The 19,619-nt window shown below is 36.3% G+C and overlaps 1 protein-coding gene across 13 annotated transcripts in view; it reads right to left on the bottom strand.

The window, feature by feature from the left end:
- The window catches only part of spri (Src homology 2 domain-containing protein sprint), a 225,163-nt gene that overhangs the window by 3,663 nt on the left and 201,881 nt on the right, over positions 1-19,619 (bottom strand). For 8 of the 13 annotated variants that reach the window (XM_012294180.2, XM_012294189.2, XM_076539435.1 and 5 more), the window contains 10 exons: positions 18,109-18,284; positions 17,934-18,032; positions 16,019-16,602; positions 14,665-15,367; positions 13,578-14,048; positions 12,983-13,127; positions 11,736-11,965; positions 1,078-1,538; positions 573-719; positions 18-260 (listed from right to left, as the gene is read on the bottom strand). In XM_012294180.2, the coding sequence (XP_012149570.1) occupies positions 18-260; positions 573-719; positions 1,078-1,538; positions 11,736-11,965; positions 12,983-13,127; positions 13,578-14,048; positions 14,665-15,367; positions 16,019-16,602; positions 17,934-18,032; positions 18,109-18,284 (3,259 nt within the window). The other 5 variants (XM_076539433.1, XM_012294235.2, XM_076539432.1 and 2 more) reach the window with 4 other exon arrangements.

Genomic DNA, 19,619 nt, shown 5'->3' with positions numbered 1-19,619 from the left:
AAGTCGAGGGCTCTTACATTTAACGTGGACATCGTTCCCTGGCTGGACTTGAACGTCTTCAAGACATGAACGGCGCTGGACAACGTGGTCAAATAGTATCCCCCTTCGCCTGTGAGAAGAGAGGGATGCAACAACCCCCACATATATTCAGCCTCCACTTCGGCGTCCACCACCTTTCCGCGAACTAACACCCAAACTAGAAGAGGTAGAAGGTCATCCGCACCCAGGGTCACGTGTCGACCGGAATTCGCGTGCTTCACCTGGAAAATACACTTCATGAAGATTGATTGAACGCTTTACTAAAATATTCAAACATCTCTTTGCTCGACTATTTAAGAAATTCGACTATTTATTTCTTTGAACAGGAGACATTTAAACTGTTTAATTATTGATTATTTAATATTTTTTTGAACTAAATTCTTTAGAAAGACTAAATTCTTCAGTTTTGTCTGAAGGATTCTTCAACATCTTTTTAAACAAAATCTTGCAATATTTCTCTGAATGAATCTCTCTAATATTTTTCTGAACGAAAGATGTTTGAATATTTGTGGAGGGTAACCTAGCGAACTTACGGAGTTGAAGATGGCCGAAATGGCCGCCAAGAGATTCTCCAACTTGTCCAACGGCGAGTCCGCTTTCTGAAGACGATCGATGTACTTCAGGATCCTCTCCAAACTCGACTCTGACGGCGGTATGATCTTTGGCTGCAAACAGTATTTCTGATATCTTAGCTTTTGAGGTTTCTAATCTGTGATCTGAGGGTAGCGATTCTGAATCTTAGAACTCGACAGTATTAGCTTGCAATTGTGTAAATTCGAGGCCTTTATAGCTTTAAGCGTTTACAACCTTCGAAATCTTATTTTTGGTAAATATTGTTCGATGTCTCGGAAATATTTGTATCGAATTTACATCTATTTTAAATGTTCATAGCGAAGTAGACGTTAGCTTGCGATTCAAGTTCAAATAGCTTATTTTTGGACAAATAGCTTATTGTATAAATAAAATGTATTTCATCGACTATTGTTTCTTTCAAGTTAAAAGATTCCTATTTGGTTAATATTTTAAATAATTACTAACTCGAACACCGAGGTCCTGAACATGCTTCCCCTGTGCGTGCTGTATGCTTTCCGCAAGGGTCTGCAGCGACCCAGTGGCCGCATAGTGATCCACAAACAGTCTGTAAACGTGTTCCCTGAGCGGCCTCACGACGAGACCCATCATCACACCCTCCAAGATGGCGTCAAGGTTCAGAAACTCGTTCGGTTTCAACTTCAGTCTCTCCTTCTCGACTTCCTTTTCGAATTCTCTTTCCCCGTGCTTTACCAGGTAGTTCTTCATCCCTGACATGAACTGCCGCATGTTTCGCATGACTACATGGGGGCTCGCTTCTTTACCCTCTTTCGTGCATTGGATGAAGTTGTCGATGTTCTGGGAGAAGGTGGTTGTTTTGTCGGCCGCTAACTGCAGGGCGTAGGATCGTATCGTTGCTCCTGTGCCACAGTTGTCGCGGTTCCTCAGTGCTTGCAGTCGTGGAGGAGCTGTAAGATAGGGAAAATTAGGTTGGGGATATTGTTTACGAGATTGTTTATTTTTATATCTTCTAATTATTGAAGTATTAAATTCTTTAGTTATGTTCTTCAATTTAGAGATTGGGGAAGTTTCAAATTGTTAGATGCTTATATTGTCAAGGTTTAAAATGACGAAAGTCTCGGGTCTTCTAATTTAGACGTTGTGAATTAACAGATGTTGCAAAGTTATCTTATGAATTAACAAGCGAATTTATGAATTTATAAAGCACTTAAATAGAAAGAAATTCTGATTTAGTATCCCTAATTTCTGAACTCTTAAATTACCAAAATTTTTAGTTCTCATTTGTCAAATTTTCAAATGTCCTAATCCCTAAATATGCAAATACTTATTTGTCAAATTTCCAATTTCCCAAATTCTCATTTACCAAATCCCAAAATCCCCAAATCCCTAAATATCTAAATTCTCATTTGCCAAATTTCCAAATCCCCAAATCCCTAAATATCCAAATTCTCATTTGCCAAATTTCCAAATCCCCAAATCCCTAAATATCCAAATTCTCATTTGCCAAATTTCCAAAATCCCCAAATCCCTGAATCCCCTAATTCTCATTTGCCAAATTTCCAAATCCCCAAATCCCTAAATTCCTTAATTCTCATTTGCCAAATTTCCAAAATCCCCAAATCCCTGAATCCCCTAATTCTCATTTGCCAAATTTCCAAATCCCCAAATCCCTAAATTCCCTAATTCTCATTTACCAAATTTCCAAATCCCCAAATCCCTAAATTCTTTAATTCTCATTTGCCAAATTTCCAAATCTCCAAATCCCTAAATTCCCTAATTCTCATTTGCCAAATCCCCAAATCCCCAAATCCCTAAATTCCCTAAATTCCCTAAATTCTCTAAATTCTCTAAATTCTCTAAATTCTCTAAATTCTCTAAATTCTCTAAATTCTCTAAATTCTCTAAATTCTCTAAATTCTCTAAATTCTCTAAATTCTCTAAATTCTCTAAATTCTCTAAATTCTCTAAATTCTCTAAATTCTCTAAATTCTCTAAATTCTCTAAATTCTCTAAATTCTCTAAATTCTCTAAATTCCCTAAATTCCTCACTTTCCCCACCCCTAAATTCCCAAGTTCCCAAGTTCCCAAATTCCTAAATTTCCAAATTCCCCAAATTCCCCAAATTCCCAAAATTCCCAAAATCCTAAATTTCTAAAATTTCCCTAAAGTTCCCAAATTCCCCAAATTCCCCAAATTCTACTACACAAAATCTCAAAATCCAAATTCCAAAATTTTCCAGCCACGCAAATCCCCAGACAAATCGATAAAACTTAAAAATCAGCCATCTGCACTTTCGATATTCAAGAAATTTGATTTGAATCTTAATTTCTATTATCTTCGTAAACATCCAAGCGTATCTTACAATTAGCTCTTATCTTATCTCTATGTCATATCAATAGTACACCGATGGTATAAGTTCTAAAATAGGAAACGTGTGTTAAAAACAATTGCTAATAGTCATTATCTGTACACGTGCTTTTATGAGGACACTGTATGTAATTTGATCTCGTTTGTTCTTATCGGAAAACACATTCTTTCGATAACTTCTTCCGTTGAAACTGATTTTTCACTTTGTAAATATGGAACTACGGTTTTGAGGCTTCAATGGGAATCTTCTGTTATCAAGAGGATGAATGGAGAATTGTTCTAAAGCTGCTATTCGATCTGATTAATTATTTATTAAGTATTGATAATTATTTTCTGTAAATTTCTTTATTTTACAATTTTTTAAAGTTTATACAAATTTTCAATTATTATGCAAAACTTCTATAGTAATTTTCTATAATTATATACATTTTTTTATGGATATTGTTTATGCGTTTATAATAATAGCGAAAATAATTTTAACAATTGCCTTTAAAAATAATTTTTCAATTTAACAATTTTTCAGTCATGATTAATATTTGAAGTTTGCAAGGTTATATAATTTTTGCAAGGTTTATCTTCTAACTTTTCAAGTAAATAATTACATATAAGAATTTTGTTTTAAACTTGATAATTCTGCAGTGATAAATATAATTCATTGATCAGTGAACAAGTGTTCAAAAGACACATTAAGTTTGTTAATTACTCAAATAATATTGAAAAATGTATAATGTATATTATACATAAAATATTATTTAATAAGTGAACATAAAATATTGTCTAATAACTGAAGCTTACACTTGAGTATCTCAATACTGTTTTGCAGCTTCCTGCAAAAGCACCGGAACCATCTTCCTATCTTCCGAAACAACCCCCTAGTCTTCAGCGACAAACTCTGCCGCTCACAATTCGTTTCCACCGAACAATTAATCATTTTGCTCAAACTTTTAACAACCTCTCGATATTAAATACTTTCCAGCGTCGATTAAATCAGCTTTTAGCTGTAATACTGTTCACAACATGGATATTTTCTTCTTTACGACTTTTTTATTAATTATTTCGGTTATTCTGTTTCTTATAGAGTTTTCAATTTTGAAATAATTTCTTCTCTTTGGGCTATCAATTATATATTTACAATTATAGTAATAATTAAGTATATGAGTTATTCTTCTTTTTTATTAAACTTCACTTTTCGAATTCTTCAATTTTTAAATTTATAATTTAACGATTGTGGTTTTGAGGAGTTTTCAAATTTTCAAAGACATCATTCGAAATTTCAGAGATGATTAAAGACGTTTAAAAATAATTTTTAATTTTCGAAATGAACTTCCAAATGATATTTTCTATAAATCTTTCTTCGACAAGAAGTCTTCAATGAATCTTTCTTCAACAAGGAATCTTCAATAAATCTTTCTTCACCTTTCTCCCAATTATATTTTCTATCTCATTCTTTCTTCAAAAAATTTCTCAAGCTTTGCAAACTTATTAATTTACCAATTTACGAAAATATACCAGTACATGAAATTGTACAAACCACATCTAATTTTCATATAGCATAATACATCAGTAAATACATCAATAAATATATTATTAAATTTAATAGTAGTAAGAAATCATTAAAGTTCAAAGAATATCCATAAAAGTCGATAAAATCTCTTTCTCAAAAGATTTCCCAGTTCATTGACATTTCTCCGAGCATCAACCGGAAGTATGTCTTTTCTTTCGAAGAACTTCTTTAATCGGGGCTAAAGATCGTTCATCCTTATCTCCACACGAGCTGCTTGAAGAATGCTCGTTGTCGAACAAGCTTATCGTCCCACTGAATTTCGCGTACAATTTATCGACGATGCTGACCCAGGACGGAATCGCGGACTTCTTTAAGAGGCGAGTTATCTCGACCGTGGAATGTTACGGTGCCGATATAACAACCCTTCTTATTTCGCGCTAAAATGCGATCTTTTGTTCTTATGGAATATTCGCGGATGTTTTACGTCTTTGAAATTTGGAGGCTTAGGGAATTTAGCCGGTGTGGATTTCAAGGATTGGAGAATGGGAAATTTTGGAATTTGGGGATTTGGAAGTTTGGGAGTTTGGAGATTTAGGAAATTTGGGGATTTGAGAGTTTGAGAAATTTAGAATTTGGGGGCTCGAGAGTTTGGGAAATTTAGAATTTGGGGGGTTGAGAGTTTGGGAAATTTAGAATTTGGGGGGTTGAGAATTTAGGAAATTTAGAATTTGGGGGATTGAGAGTTTGGGAAATTTAGGATTTGGGGGCGTGAGAGTTTGGGAAATTTAGAATTTGGGGGCGTGAGAATTTGGGAAATTTAGAATTTGGGGGTTTTAGAATTTGGGAAATTTGGGAATTTGGGGGATTGCGAGTTTGGGAAATTTAGAATTTGGAGGCGTGAGAGTTTGGGAAATTTAGAATTTGAGAAATTTGGAAATTTGGGGGATTGAGAGTTTGGAAAGTTTAGAATTTGGAAGCGTGAGAATTTGGAAAATTTAAAAATTTGAGAATTTGGAAATATAGAATTTGAGGACCTACAAGTTTGGAATATATAAAAATTTGCAAACTCCGGAATATAAAAATGTCGAAGCTTCAAAATGATCGCAAGTCTAAAGTTACTCAATAAGCCGATCTACTACTATTACTAGTTAACCCTGAATCATGTGTATTTGATAATGCTAGCAACTTGAATTGATAAAGTCGCGATTACTATAGTTTCAGGGTTGCTGATTGCACTCGTAGTCCTCGAAGACGAGATTATTATATTCTCTTTAGTTATTGATCGAAGATATTCATTGAAGAAAGATTATTTTTTAAAAACAGTTAATTGAAGAAAGATTTTTTTTAAATAAATGAGATTCAACTAGAACTTCTACAGATAACTAACTTAAAACGTCTTTAATTTCTGTTTTCGACGATTTCTCTTCTTGTCTTCTTTGTTTTTTCTCCCATCTTTCTTAAAGTCGTTCGCTTTGCAACAGACAGGAGCGTGTTTAGGATTATCACCTGTCAAACACGGAGTTTCTTCACGTGATTTCATGAATAATTTATTAGAACGTCTGTCGTTACTTCTTTTTAATAGTTCAGTAAATAAAAACAAACTTGTTAGAACTTTTTATTATTTGAATTTGTTCAATACTGTTCTTTTCTATTTCTCTTCAATTAAACACAAAATTTATTTAAACCTCAATTATCAAATTATTTTGATAACCCAAATTTATTTTTTGAGAAACCAGGAAAGAAACCGAGAATTTTTCTTCTCTTTACTGATGCACTTAAAATTGTTTGCAATTTTCCTTTTCTTCAACTGCACTCAAAATTATCCAAAATCACTCTTCTTAGATCAAAGAAAAAATTCAAGAATTTAGAAATGAAATAAAACTGTCAATCAAGTCTTATCTCTTAATCAATTGTCAATTAAGTCTCATTTTAAACAAGTCTAATTTTCCACCAGAAAATTATTACAAAAATCACTTCTTCACAAAGTTAACTGTTTTCTTCAACTCAGTTGTCAAAGTTTTCGACCGAGAATCAATCTTAACACGAGAACCGTTTCATCGAATAAAAATCGAAGCTTTTTAATGCAACGAAGACACGAGGCTTATTAGAAGAAGCCTCAGCACGAAGCTTCACCGACGACCGATTGTCTGACACTAAATAAATCCTCGAACGCGTTATCGTGAAAGGTAGAGCTATCGTTCCATACTCCGCAGTATCGTAGAGGGGCGATGCCCGCAATTGTGGGCAATTTTCTGACCGGGGCAAGGTTTGGGTTTTTCTACAACTCTATTGCTTGTAAGATGGTTGGAAAGGGTCTTAGGGAGCTTGGGACAAGGGTCCTGGGAATTTTGGGAAATTTTAGGGGGGAGAGTTGAGGTTAAGTTTTTTAATTTCTAAATTTTTATATATTGAAATTCTCAAATTCACAAATTCACAAATTCACAAATTCACAAATTCACAAATTCACAAATTCAGAAATTCACAAATTCACAAATTCACAAATTCACAAATTCACAAATTCACAAATTCAAAAATTCATAAATTCACAAATTCACAAATTCACAAATTCACAAATTCACAAATTCACAAATTCCAAATTTGCAAGTTCCAGAAGTCCCAAAATTCCAAAACTCCAAATCCCCAAATCCCCAAATCCCCAAATCCCCAAGTCCCAAATTTGCAAATTCCAAAAGTCTCAAAACCCCAAATCCCCAAGTCCCAAATTTGCAAATTCCAAAAGTCTCAAAACCCCAAATCCCCAAGTCCCAAATTTGCAAATTCCAAAATTCCAAAACCCCAAATCCCCAAATGCCAAATTTGCAAATTCAAATATTTCAAAACCTTGAAACCCTAAAATCCCGAAACACCAAATCCCCAAATCCCAAATTTGCAAACTCCAAAACCCCAAATCCCCAAGTTCCAAATTTGCAAATTCCAAAATTCCAAATCCCCAAATCCCAAATTTGCAAACTCCAAAACCCCAAATCCCTAAAACCCCAAATTCCCAAATTTCCAAATTCCCAAATCCCTAAATCCCTAAATCCCTAAATCCCTAAATCCCTAAATCCCCAAATCCCTAAATCCCCAAATCCCCAAATCCCCAAATCCTAAAAATTCCAAAACCCCAGAACTCCATAATCCCAAAATTCCCAAACTCCCAACCCCCCAAATTCTTCTCCCTCATCCCCTAAAATCTCTGCAACCAAACGAACTCTCGCAATCTTCATTTCGAGACATTCATTTCCGACCATTTGCGTCTCTGTTTCCCAGTGTCCCGTGATCTCATCGCGATGAAAAGTGGATGATACGAACAAAGCAATCGGTTCGATGTTGCGGCTGCAGACCTTGCTAACTTCGCAGACGGTCCAGATGGTATTACGTATTCGTGGGAGCATTCCGGAAGAGGGAACAAGTTTCTTCAACTTGTTTGCGACTTCTATTAACTTAAGTGCCCTCTGTTTCCGTACATCGCGATTTAAACCTTCCTACGTTATTAGAGAGGACAATTTTCTACGGGAACAATTTCAATTCCTTTATTTCTTTTTTTACTTTTTCTGCATACTTAATGTTGTGACGAGTCTGCTCTTGTTTTATTAAAAAAGACAAGTTTTAAGAAGAATAATTTCACTTCAATTTCTTTTTTTGATTTTTTATATTTATAATGTTGTGACGAGGCTGTTTTTGTTATTGAAAAAGACAATTTTTAAGGAGAATTATTTTACTTGATTAATTTATTTTGTTAGTTTGAAGATGAATTATGTTGCAATGAGACTCTGTTTATGTTATGGGAAAAGACAATTTTTAAGAAGAATAATTTTACTTCAATTTCTTTTTTTACTTCTGTTTACATTCATAACTTTGTGACAAGTCTGTTTTTGTTATTGAAAAAGACAATTTTTAAGGAGAATTATTTTACTTGTTTAATTTAGTTTGTTAGTTTGAAAATGAATTATGTTGCAAGAAGTCTCTGTTCAAGTTATGAGAAAAAACAATTTTCAAGAAGAATCATTTCACTTCTTTAATTTGTTTTTTATTTTGAAAATAAACAGTGCTGTATCTAATCTTCTTGTGTTAGTAAAAAGAACAATTTTTAACAAAGACTAATTTTACTTATTTAAATCTTTTTGTGTTTTGAACATGAACATGTTATTAAAAGAAAATTTTAACAAGAACTAATCTTGTCTATTTAATTTCTTTTTTACTATAAACATAAACAGCATTGCAACTCTTCATGCTATTAAAAAGAACAATTTCTAGCACTTGATCTAACGTTGCTTGTTTAAATCCTTCACTACTTCAATCATAAACAACATCCCCAACTTTCCTATTAAAAATAACAATTAGTTTCATCTTAATCTTTGTCTCTTAAGAATAATTTAACTTCCACAATTTTGTCTGACATCAAAAAGAAATGTTTTTAGAACCATGACATAATTCATCAAGAAACTGAAACACTTCTTTTAAAACTCGCCGCAAAATGGCAGTGTACCATTCACATCACGTACGTCGGCAATGGCGGAGGAAATACTTCAATTTCTGTTCTTTCCGTCTCACAATTTCAAACAACATCACAACTTCGAAATTTAATAATAAAACTTTCACAAAAAAATAAGATTTCATTATCGTATTTTACGTTTCTGTTTCTTTGTCGAAAATTCTTCAATTTGCTTCGTGAATGATGAGATAATAAAATGATTTCCGCGTCGCATTGCGTTTATACGTCACTTACGATAAGACAAAAGATTTCTGTTCTGATCGATGAGTATTATTTGTTTATTACGAGTTTGTTGTAGCCTCTTGCGTTAATTTTAACGGTGATACGGTTTCTTGCGTTGGGCGAATAAATATTATTGGCTTTCAAGGAAATTTATTGCAAAAATGTGACACCAGAATATCTCACTTGTTCGTCAATTAAAATTAAAGAGGAAACATTTATATTAACATTTTTAAATTTACGCTCTGTAAAATTTATAATTTTTGAGACTTTGGAAAGATGAGATGCATATTTTTTTTATTTTTGTAAATGAAAATAAATGTGATAAATGCGCTATCATTTAATTAAAACTTCTCGAGTGGCGTCAAATTAAAAGTTGCAACACTTTTATTTTGTAAAAAATTTTTAAATATATTTAACTCGTTAAAATATTTTAATGAATGTTAAATTTTAATGAAAGTTTAATGGAACTTTAGAGAAATTTTAAATCAAATTATTACTTCAACTTCTACTTCTATTTTTTGACAAAAATTAAATGTAACTTTATGACTTCAATTTTAATTTTACGAAGTTGACTTCATAAAATATTAAAATTACACAGAATTTCAAGAGGTCAAACAAGAAATAAAATTATAAGAAATTTTCCATGGGATAATGGATATAAAAGTTGCACTTAATTTCTACCCTTAATTATTTAACGTCGTTGGATTTTTCCACTGTCGACAGGCGAGCAAATGGAACAATAAGAAAACCATCCTTCGAGAATAATTAACGGGAAAGTCCGAACGTGGCGTCGGAAGTTACCTGGGGTATAAATTTAATAATGGGGAAAGTATCATGGGACAGGTCAAAAATTTTACGGGGGTTGTTTTATTGCTCTCTTACGGTCTATGGAATATTCCATCGTTTTCTTGCAATTTTTGGGGACAGGAAATTACCAGTGGAAAATTTTCTTATAGTGTTCCAGTGTTCATTGCTTCTTTTATATTTATATTGAAAGGAAAATTAAAATTGAAATTATACAAGCTAAAATTAAAATTGAAATTATACAAGTTAGAAGTAAAATTAAGATTAAAATTGTAACTGTGAAAGTTAAAATTGAGATGAAAATTAAAATTGAAACCATACAAGTTAAAATTAAAATTAAGCTTAAAATTCAACCCCAAAATAAAAATAAAAATGATGAAAATTAATATAAAAAATTAAGCTTAAAATTCAACCCCAAAATAAAAAGAAAATTATGAAATTTAAAATAAAAAATTAAGCATAAATCACCTAAAACAATTTTCTTTACCTTTCTAAAAAAATAACCCAAGGATAGAAATATTATAAAGTTACTTGAAACAGTATCAGACTCATAATTTCATTTTCTATCAATCACACTTGAAATGCATCGATCAAGCATCAAATCAGCTGGAAACTCAGGATAAGCTTGATCCTCCTATCACTCAGTGCAGACAAGAAACGAGAGTATATTTATTAGCATAATTCCAAACAGATCATGTCGGACGATAGAATCGGTCGAAATAGGAGCAGAGAAACCGTGACCGTGTTTGTTCGAACAATTCTCTCGAACGAGGTCGTGCCACGTCACTATGTGATCTACATAATTTTTCATCTAGTCTTTTTGTCTGTGATAGTTTACCGTATTCTACTGAGTTATCTACTGAGTTTTACTGTGCTTCTACGCAATTACGACCACGTGTACGACCTTAATCATCGTACACTCATTAAGTAGTAATTTTATCAAAAATTAGTTCAGTTATCGCTACATGAAGACTGGAACTACAGTTAGAAGATAGTAGTAAATCATTTTGTAATAATTGAAGTTAAATATTGGTTTACTTAAAGATTTTTAAGAATTTAAATGTGGAAGATGAATATTAAATTTGGGAATATTGAGAAGAATATTAAATGAGGAAATATTAGTTAGAATATTAAATAAACATGACATTAGTTAGAATATTAAATAAACATGACATTAGTTAGAATGTTAAATAAACATAACATTAGTTAGAATATTAAATAAACATGACATTAGTTAGAATATCAAATAAACATGACATTAGTTAGAATATTAAATAAACATGACATTAGTTAGAATATTAAATAAACATGACATTAGTTAGAATATTAAATAAACATGACATTAGTTAGAATATTAAATAAACATGACATTAGACAAAATATTAAATAAACATATAATAAGTTAGAATATTAAATAAACATGACATTAGTTAAAATATTAAATAAACATGTAATAAGTTAGAATATTATACAGACATAATACTAGCTACAATATTAAATTAACATAACACTGATCAGAATATAAAATTAACATAACATCAAGTGCAACAAGAAATTACAATAAAATTAGTAGAACAATAACATCCATTAAAAAATATAATTTGCATAATAATGATTAGAATATTAAGTTTGCAAAATAGTGATTAGAATATTAAGTTTGCATAATAACGACTAGAATATTAAGCTTGCATAATATTAATTTTGCCTCTACGTTTAATATTGAACAAAAAAGAAAATGAAAGAGGTACTTACAGAGAAGGGGATCGAGGCGTTCCTTGAAGCTTTTGTTCCTCTTCATCCTCTCCACGTCGCTTTCGTCTGTCTCCAAGGGTGTCTCCCACTCGGAAGAATCGTAAGTTTGGTCCTTCCTAGTGTCGTTCGCTTCTTCCCTCTCGTGTCTCTTCTCCACGTTGTCGTACGAGGAGTTCCTGTCGCTGTACAGCGACTCCGACGTGTCCGGTGGTTTCAATAACTCTGGGTACCTGCAAAATTAATTATAAAACACTGATAAGTCTTTAAATAAATTTTTTATAAATCAAATATAACATCTTTCAAACATTCTTCATCAGTATATTATTATATGAGTAAGTATAATTATTTCATTAACTAATAAATTCTCAATAAGTTTGTCTTCACTTTTTTTTATAATAATTATATTCAAGTATGAATTTCTAAATAAAGAATAGTAGTTATTTAAACTGTAAAGAGGATAAAAAAATCAATAGGTGATTGTAGAGTAATTAATTTATAAATTTAAAAGTGATTTGAACGCCTCCTCACTAAAAGTTATTATTTACATTCATATTTTCGCGCGCTTTTTGGAAAAAGTACTACTAGCGCCATCTCTCCGGCGAACAGGGTGAACTACACACTTTTGAAACACCACTTTCATTAGTTCCCACCTTCGCCGCTAGGTGGACACCGATTTGATCGCCATCTGGTGGCGGAAATAGGAACTAACGAAAGGGGTGTTTCAAAAGTGTGTAGTTCACCCCGTTCGCCGGAGAGATGGCGCTAGTAGTACTTTTTCCAAAAAGCGCGCGAAAATATGAAATAAATATAATAATTTTTAATAATTGGGCTCCCAAATCACTTTCTACTTTACAAATTAATTGTTCTACACTCAAATACCATTATATCGGTCAAAAATATATTTGTGTCTCATTCACAAACTGATATAACATTTTAATTAAGTTTGCAAACAATGAACATACCAGATGGTATAAGATTTAAACCTTTTCAGACATTTGTAAGTTCAGATATTTATTATTATAATTTATAGACTTCTAATCACTTATATCCTTATTTTCCATACTCTATCTATTTTTAAATATTTATTATTTATTACAATTCCATAAAAATTTTTAGTATTTCTATTACATTCCTATACTCTTAAATTTGTATACTGAGGAGTGGATCCTTGGATCCTTGGATCCCTATATTGTGAAAGATGTTCTTAGATCCCTACACTCTACAAAAGAACCAAATCTCAAACTCACCGTTGGAGGATGATACTCTGAACGGTCAAAGTGTTCCCAACAACGTCCCTGTCGCACTCCTCGTCCGGAAACTTCCTGGCCACGTTATCTCCCTCATAATCAGCATCACAGTCATAGTCTGGCTCGCAGTCGTCTGCTTCGTTGCCTACATCAATCAGAAATTTATCAGCAATGCATCACTCCTTACACATCATTGCATTCCACATTCCAGACTCATCCAGTAACCTATATACTACATGCTCGCTTAATGCACGCTCCTCTAATGAACAACAGTAACCCATCTCTCACATGTACATCTCCCACATATGTACACATTCTACTCTGTCACCTAGCTTGTCTGAGCCTAACAAACTAACGTCAATCATATCACATCAATGAATGACCTTGAGACAAAGTGTGCATGTGATTACTTTAAGAACCTAATACTCTGAGAATTAACTATCTAGCTCTTTAAGTATCTAGCTCTGAGGATTAAATATCTAGCTCTTTCAAATGTTCCAAAAGACTCTTACATGACTAAACTCATCAGGAAATACTAATTCTGACAAAACAGTGCTTGTGAACCTCTTCAGAGTCACACTAGTAAGTTCATTACCAATAAACTCCCAGCTGGAGTCCACAGCCCACGAGGTATCATTGAACACCTTCGTCCTGATCTTTGGTGGTTGCACAGGCTTAGCCCTCGGTATTTTCTTCACCTCTTTGGTGCTCAGTCGTTTGGCCAGGTTGTCTACAGAGGACGAGATCAAAGGCGTCTTATCCTCAGCCTCCTCCGTCTCCTCCCAGTCGATCGGATGAAGTTGATTAGGATTCCCGCCAACCGGTGTCTGCAGCCAACCTGGCTCGCTATGTCGATACTTATTCGTCGCCGGATTGTTCCTGGGTCGTCTTCTGGGTATAATCGCCGCGCTCTGTGCGATGGCGTCCGCTGGTTCCGCGTAGAACGGGCTACCCTGTTTGGACTCCGGTGTCAGTGGGCTGTTGCTCTCTGATTTCGCCAGCATCAGGCCTAATTTGTTTCTGGGAGGCGTCACTGTGCTCGGACTGTTCAAGGAATTCGCACTGCCTGTTTGCATGAGAACTTCGTGTTAGATCTAATTTAGATGCCGAAGAGAAGCTATCTATTTATAGAAACCTGTTGGACTAGGTAGCTTGACTAGGTCAGTAATTTTGTCACAAAGGCAGAAAATGATCATTGAGATCTTGTCACTTTGCAAATTGCTCAAGAGGTAAACACAGAGTGTGTAGAACATGAAGAAGTAGATACAGAACATGAGGTAAAGACAGAACATGAGGTAGAGACAGAATATGAAGAGTAGACACAAAATATGAAGAGACAGATATATACATGAAGTAGACAAAATATGAAGGGACAGACTTGTACATGAAGTAGACAAAATATGAAGAGACAGACATGTACAAATAGACAAAATATGATGAAATAAACACAGGACATGAAGAGGTAAGAACATGAGGCACTAAGTGACAAGCTGCTGATCTAACCAGCTGCTGATCAAGTAATCTAACATGTGAAACAGTTCAACCAAAAATTATATATGATCAGACTTTCCAGCTTTAGGACAAAGCACCACACTAACCAACTTATGGTTCCACATGAACTTGATACTCCATAAGCTTGCTATTCTAGCACCAACTATGCACCGCTAGCGTCAACTACTCACAAACTCGTGACAATAGATCAGGTCTCCTTCCCATTCCCGTCTCCTCCGGCGACCCGTTGCTCTGTTCCGTCGGCTTCGGCTCCTGGACAGGTTTGAAGCTGCTGAACTCCGGGCTGGTGATCTCCTTATAACTCAGTTTCTCGTTGCCGATGGACTTGTCGTTCCTGACGATCATCCTGTCGTTCCTCACGATCAGCTGCTCGTTCGTAGGCAATCGCTCGTTGAAGTTCCTCTCAGCCGGATTCACCTGTCTCTCCTGAACCATCAGCCGGTCGTTCGAGTTCCTCAGCCGCTCCTGAGGATTCGCTGGGCCGTCGTTCCTTGCTAGCTTGTCGTTTGGCGACCAGGTCGACTGGTTCGACTGGTCGGTCGTGTTCCAGATGTCTTCATAGTCGGAAATCTTGTCTCCCGGTGAGCTACGATAGTACGACTCCAGGATGTCCGATTCCTGGTAGTGCTGCGAGTTCTTCCGGGCTTCCCGGTCGCGTCTCCGCTTCGACTTGCTTGTACTCGATGGCGTGGTCGGAGAGAGGACGTTGGGAGTCTTCGCTCCGGTGTTTGGGACTAGCTTTGAGAGGGGCGAGAGGACCGGGGTTGTTGGAGACAGGGGGGACTTCACTGAGAAGTTGGAGGTCAGGGACTTGTTCGAGGTAGCGCTTTGAGGACTCAGCAGCGACGTGTTTGGGTCCGATGGAGTATTCTGCTGTAATCAGAAATTAGGTGGATTACAGATGGATTATCAGATGGATTAGATATCAAATGTATAGCTACATTTGGTTAGTGTCAAATCTGGATGCGAGGCACTTGCTCAAGTTTACAGAAACCTTGACTAATATCAAACTGCTTAGGAGTACTAGTTTTAGTTCACATGTAACTCAGTGATACCCTAATCCTTAACTCAGTATCATAGAATCTAGTCTAGTCTATGTGAAGTACTAGGAGTCTTCATCTATTTATGTTGCTATCTGAATTTTGTTCTGAAGCAAACTGTGGCAAACTACAGCGTCTTGAATCATCAGAACATCTGATGACCTGGCATAGGTCCACATATGACAGCACAGATATAACAAGCTATACAGGGTGTCCACATAGTAGATGTAAGCTGTACCCTCAAAATATGAAACCATAACAACATTGCTAAAAGATGACTTGTTCTATTGATCATCCACAATAAGCATACGACAGCAAGTCCACATTAAGTCAATCGCAAACTTGCATGAGTCAGACTCTCTACATTTCAACATCCTAACGTGTCAACCTTCCAAATGCTCTCCAGATACATTGACCCTAGACCTATTGTGATCATTCTATCCAGGTGGTGCTAATCCTCGATCAGCCCTCCTCCAGCACTCACCTGGGAGCTGCTGACGTCATTCGCCTGATTCACATTGAACGTCACCGTGGTGGTCACCATAAAATTATTCTGCGTCTGCCCGATCCCCGGCTTGGCCCACCTGGGAGGCGGAGGAGGTGGAGTCTTCACATTCTGTCCAACCGAATGATTCTCCGCGATGATGTTCCGAATCTCCGGTAACACAGGCGACGTGGTGCACGACAGATTGTTAAACGTCGACACATTCTGATGGAAATTAGACGTGGAAGTGCTGACAGAGGAGAATCTGGTCCTCGATAGTTCAATCACCGTCGACTTCGACGTCTCGGCGTTCTTAGACTCGAAACTGATCCTGGTGTCCTGGACAGGGCTCAACACGTTGCTCTCCACGTTGTGGACCACCGGCGACGGGCAACGAACGCTCTGGACCAGGTTCGGAGAGATTAGCTTCTGCGAAAGCTTGTCAGCAGGAGAGATCTTCTCTTTCTTCACGTCCAGAGGCTCGTTGAACGTCGTCAGGTTCAGAGTGTTGGGCGGCGTCGGCCGAGGCTGACGAGGCAGCGACGACGCGAACGTCGTGACGACCGTCGTTGGCGACGAGCTTCCTGCGAACGAAAATAAGGGCGATTATTTTCGGCGTGGGTGAGATGGGTGGGACGTTCTTGTGGACTCGATGAGTGCTCGTTTTATTCTGATGGTGATGGATGGGAGGACAGTTGAGGGAGTGTGGAGGTCTTGGGTATTGGGGAATTTTGGGATGGGGTTTCTACGCTTTGAAAACGTTTTGGCTTTGAAAACGAAAGGCTTTGGATGTGGAGATGCTGAGGAAGGTGACAGTGACCCATTATCTTGGGTTGGATTTTAGGGAGTGATGAATTGGAGTATGTGGTATAGGAGTTGAGTCATGTGGATTTGGGATGCGTCGATTTGGGTCATATGGAGTTGGGGTGCGTTGAGTTGGATCGCGTGGAGTTGGGGTGCGTCGAGTTGGAACGCGTGGAGTTGGGGTGCGTCGAGTTGGATCGCGTGGAGTTAGGTCATGTGGAATTAGATTATGTGGAGTTCGGGTGCGTCGAGTTGGATCGCGTGGAATTGGATCGCGTGGAGTTGGGTCATGTGGAGTTGGGGTGCGTGGAGTTGGATCGCGTGGAGTTGGATCATGTGGAGTTGGGGTGCGTCGAGTTGGATCGCGTGGAGTTGGGTCATGTGGAGTTGGGGTGCGTAGAGTTGGATCGCGTGGAGTTGGGTCATGTGGAATTCGGGTGCGTCGAGTTGGATCATGTGGAGTTGGGGTGCGTCGAGTTGTATCGCGTGGAGTTGGGTCATGTGGAGTTGGGGTGCGTCGAGTTGGATCGCGTGGAGTTGGATCATGTGGAGTTGGATCGCGTGGAGTCGGATCATGTGGAGTTGGGGTGCGTCGAGTTGGATCGCGTGGAGTTGGGTCATGTGGAGTTGGGGTGCGTAGAGTTGGATCGCGTGGAGTTGGGGTGCGTCGAGTTGGATCGCGTGGAGTTGGATCATGTGGAGTTGGATCGCGTGGAGTCGGATCATGTGGGGTTGGGGTGCGTCGAGTTGGATCGCGTGGAGTTGGGTCATGTGGAGTTGGGGTGCGTCGAGTTGGATCGCGTGGAGTTGGATCATGTGGAGTTGGGGTGCGTCGAGTTGGATCGCGTGGAGTTGGATCGCGGGGAGTTGGATCATGTGGAGTTGGGGTGCGTCGAGTTGGATCGTGTGGAGTTGGGTCATGTGCAGTTGGAGCATGTGGAGCTGGATCTTGTGGAGTTGCTATGCGTCGACTTGGTTCATGTGGAAGTGGGTTGCCTTCAGTTGGACCATGTAAACCTAGCCCACGTGTAGTTAGATCACATCAAATGGAGTCCTGCACACTAACTTCCAAGATCCCCAAGATTTCTCTAAATACTTAAACACTACTTACGTGTATCATGCGACGATATCGGTGCAAGATTCAGCACAATACTCTCCGTCGTCGGTGTATGAACATTATTGTTATTATTATTATTGAGATTATTGTTACCTACAACCAAAATATCTACTATTAATAAAAATATTATAAAATCACACATGTGATAGCTTCATCTTCACAAACTTACCACCACGAAAACTACTTAAGCTGGACGTATTGCTACTGCTGCTTTCAGGCGGTTTCGGATTCGCCATCGGGTATCTCCAGAATTCCTGACCCAGAAGAGCCAGGGAGGAGAGTTGCTGCCTATTCTTGGCTTCACGCATCGCCCTTGGCAGTGTCAATTGAACTGGCAATTCGTCGCTGTTCGTTCAAGGGAAAACAAACTAGTCAGACAGTCATTGATTTACTCACCGTGACGAAGATAAATGTGAAAATAAAACATGAAGGAAAGTGAGACTTCTGAGGAACTCGTAGAATTTCTATTTCATTTTTAACTAAATTGTCATTGAAATAACTTCAACACATCTAATGTGTTATTATAGTTACATTTATTATTCATTATAATAACTTTGTTATATACATATTTCAATTTTTTTTAATTAACTCTGTGGATGTTTGCATTTCAACTTTCTCAAATGAATTATTCATCTTGCATGTTGATAAAATTAATACACTATTCAGTTCATATTTTCATCTTGAACTGTAGTAAATTATTCATCTAATTTATTTAATAGAATTGTTATAGTTGCACGTCTCATAGGAGCACAACAGATAAATTCACGTGCTAATGCGTGCTTTTTAAATTAAATCTATGGATGTTTGCATTTCAACTTTCTCAAATAAATTATTCATCTTGCATGCTAATAAAATTAACACACTATTCAGTTCATATTTTCATCTTGAACTATAGCAAATTATTCATCTAATTTATTTAATAGAATTGTTATAGTTGCACGTCTCATAGGAGCACAACAGATAAATTCACGTGCTAATGCGTGCTTTTTAAATTAACTCTATGGACGTTTGCATTTCAACTTTCTCAAATAAATTATTCATCTTGCATGCTAATAAAATTAACACACTATTCAGTTCATATTTTCATCTTGAACTATAGCAAATTATTCATCTAATTTATTTAATAGAATTGTTATAGTTGCACGTCTCATAGGAGCACAACAGATAAATTCACGCCCCAATGCTTGCCTTTTAAATTAACTCTATGGATGTTTGTACTTAAATTTTCTCAAATAAATTATTTATCTCGTACATTAAATCAATGCACTATTCACTTCATACATTCATCTTGAACTATAATAAATTATTCACCTAATACACTAATAGAATTGTTACAATTGTACGTCTCATAGTGGCACAACAAATAAATTCACGCCCCAAAGCTTCCTTCTTAAATGAACTCCGTGCATGTTTGTATTTCTACTTTCTCAAATAAATTATTTATCTTGTACATTAAATTAATTCATCCAATAGAATTGTTACAATAGCACGTCTTATAACTGCACACCAAATAACTTCACGCTCGACTTCTCCCTGGCTCCTGTCCTTTCTCTTTCAATAAAACGAATCTTCCCCGAATAATCCCAACATTAAATCACGTAACCGATCAATTCTATCCTACATAAAAATATTAAGCATTCGGAATTTAATGTCGAACATTAAACGTCTCATTCCAGTTAC

The sequence above is a fragment of the Megachile rotundata genome, chromosome 14 (genome assembly GCF_050947335.1).
Source record: "Megachile rotundata isolate GNS110a chromosome 14, iyMegRotu1, whole genome shotgun sequence".
In the NCBI taxonomy this organism is placed as follows: domain Eukaryota; kingdom Metazoa; phylum Arthropoda; class Insecta; order Hymenoptera; family Megachilidae; genus Megachile; species Megachile rotundata.
This window is presented reverse-complemented; position numbering and strand designations above follow the sequence as displayed.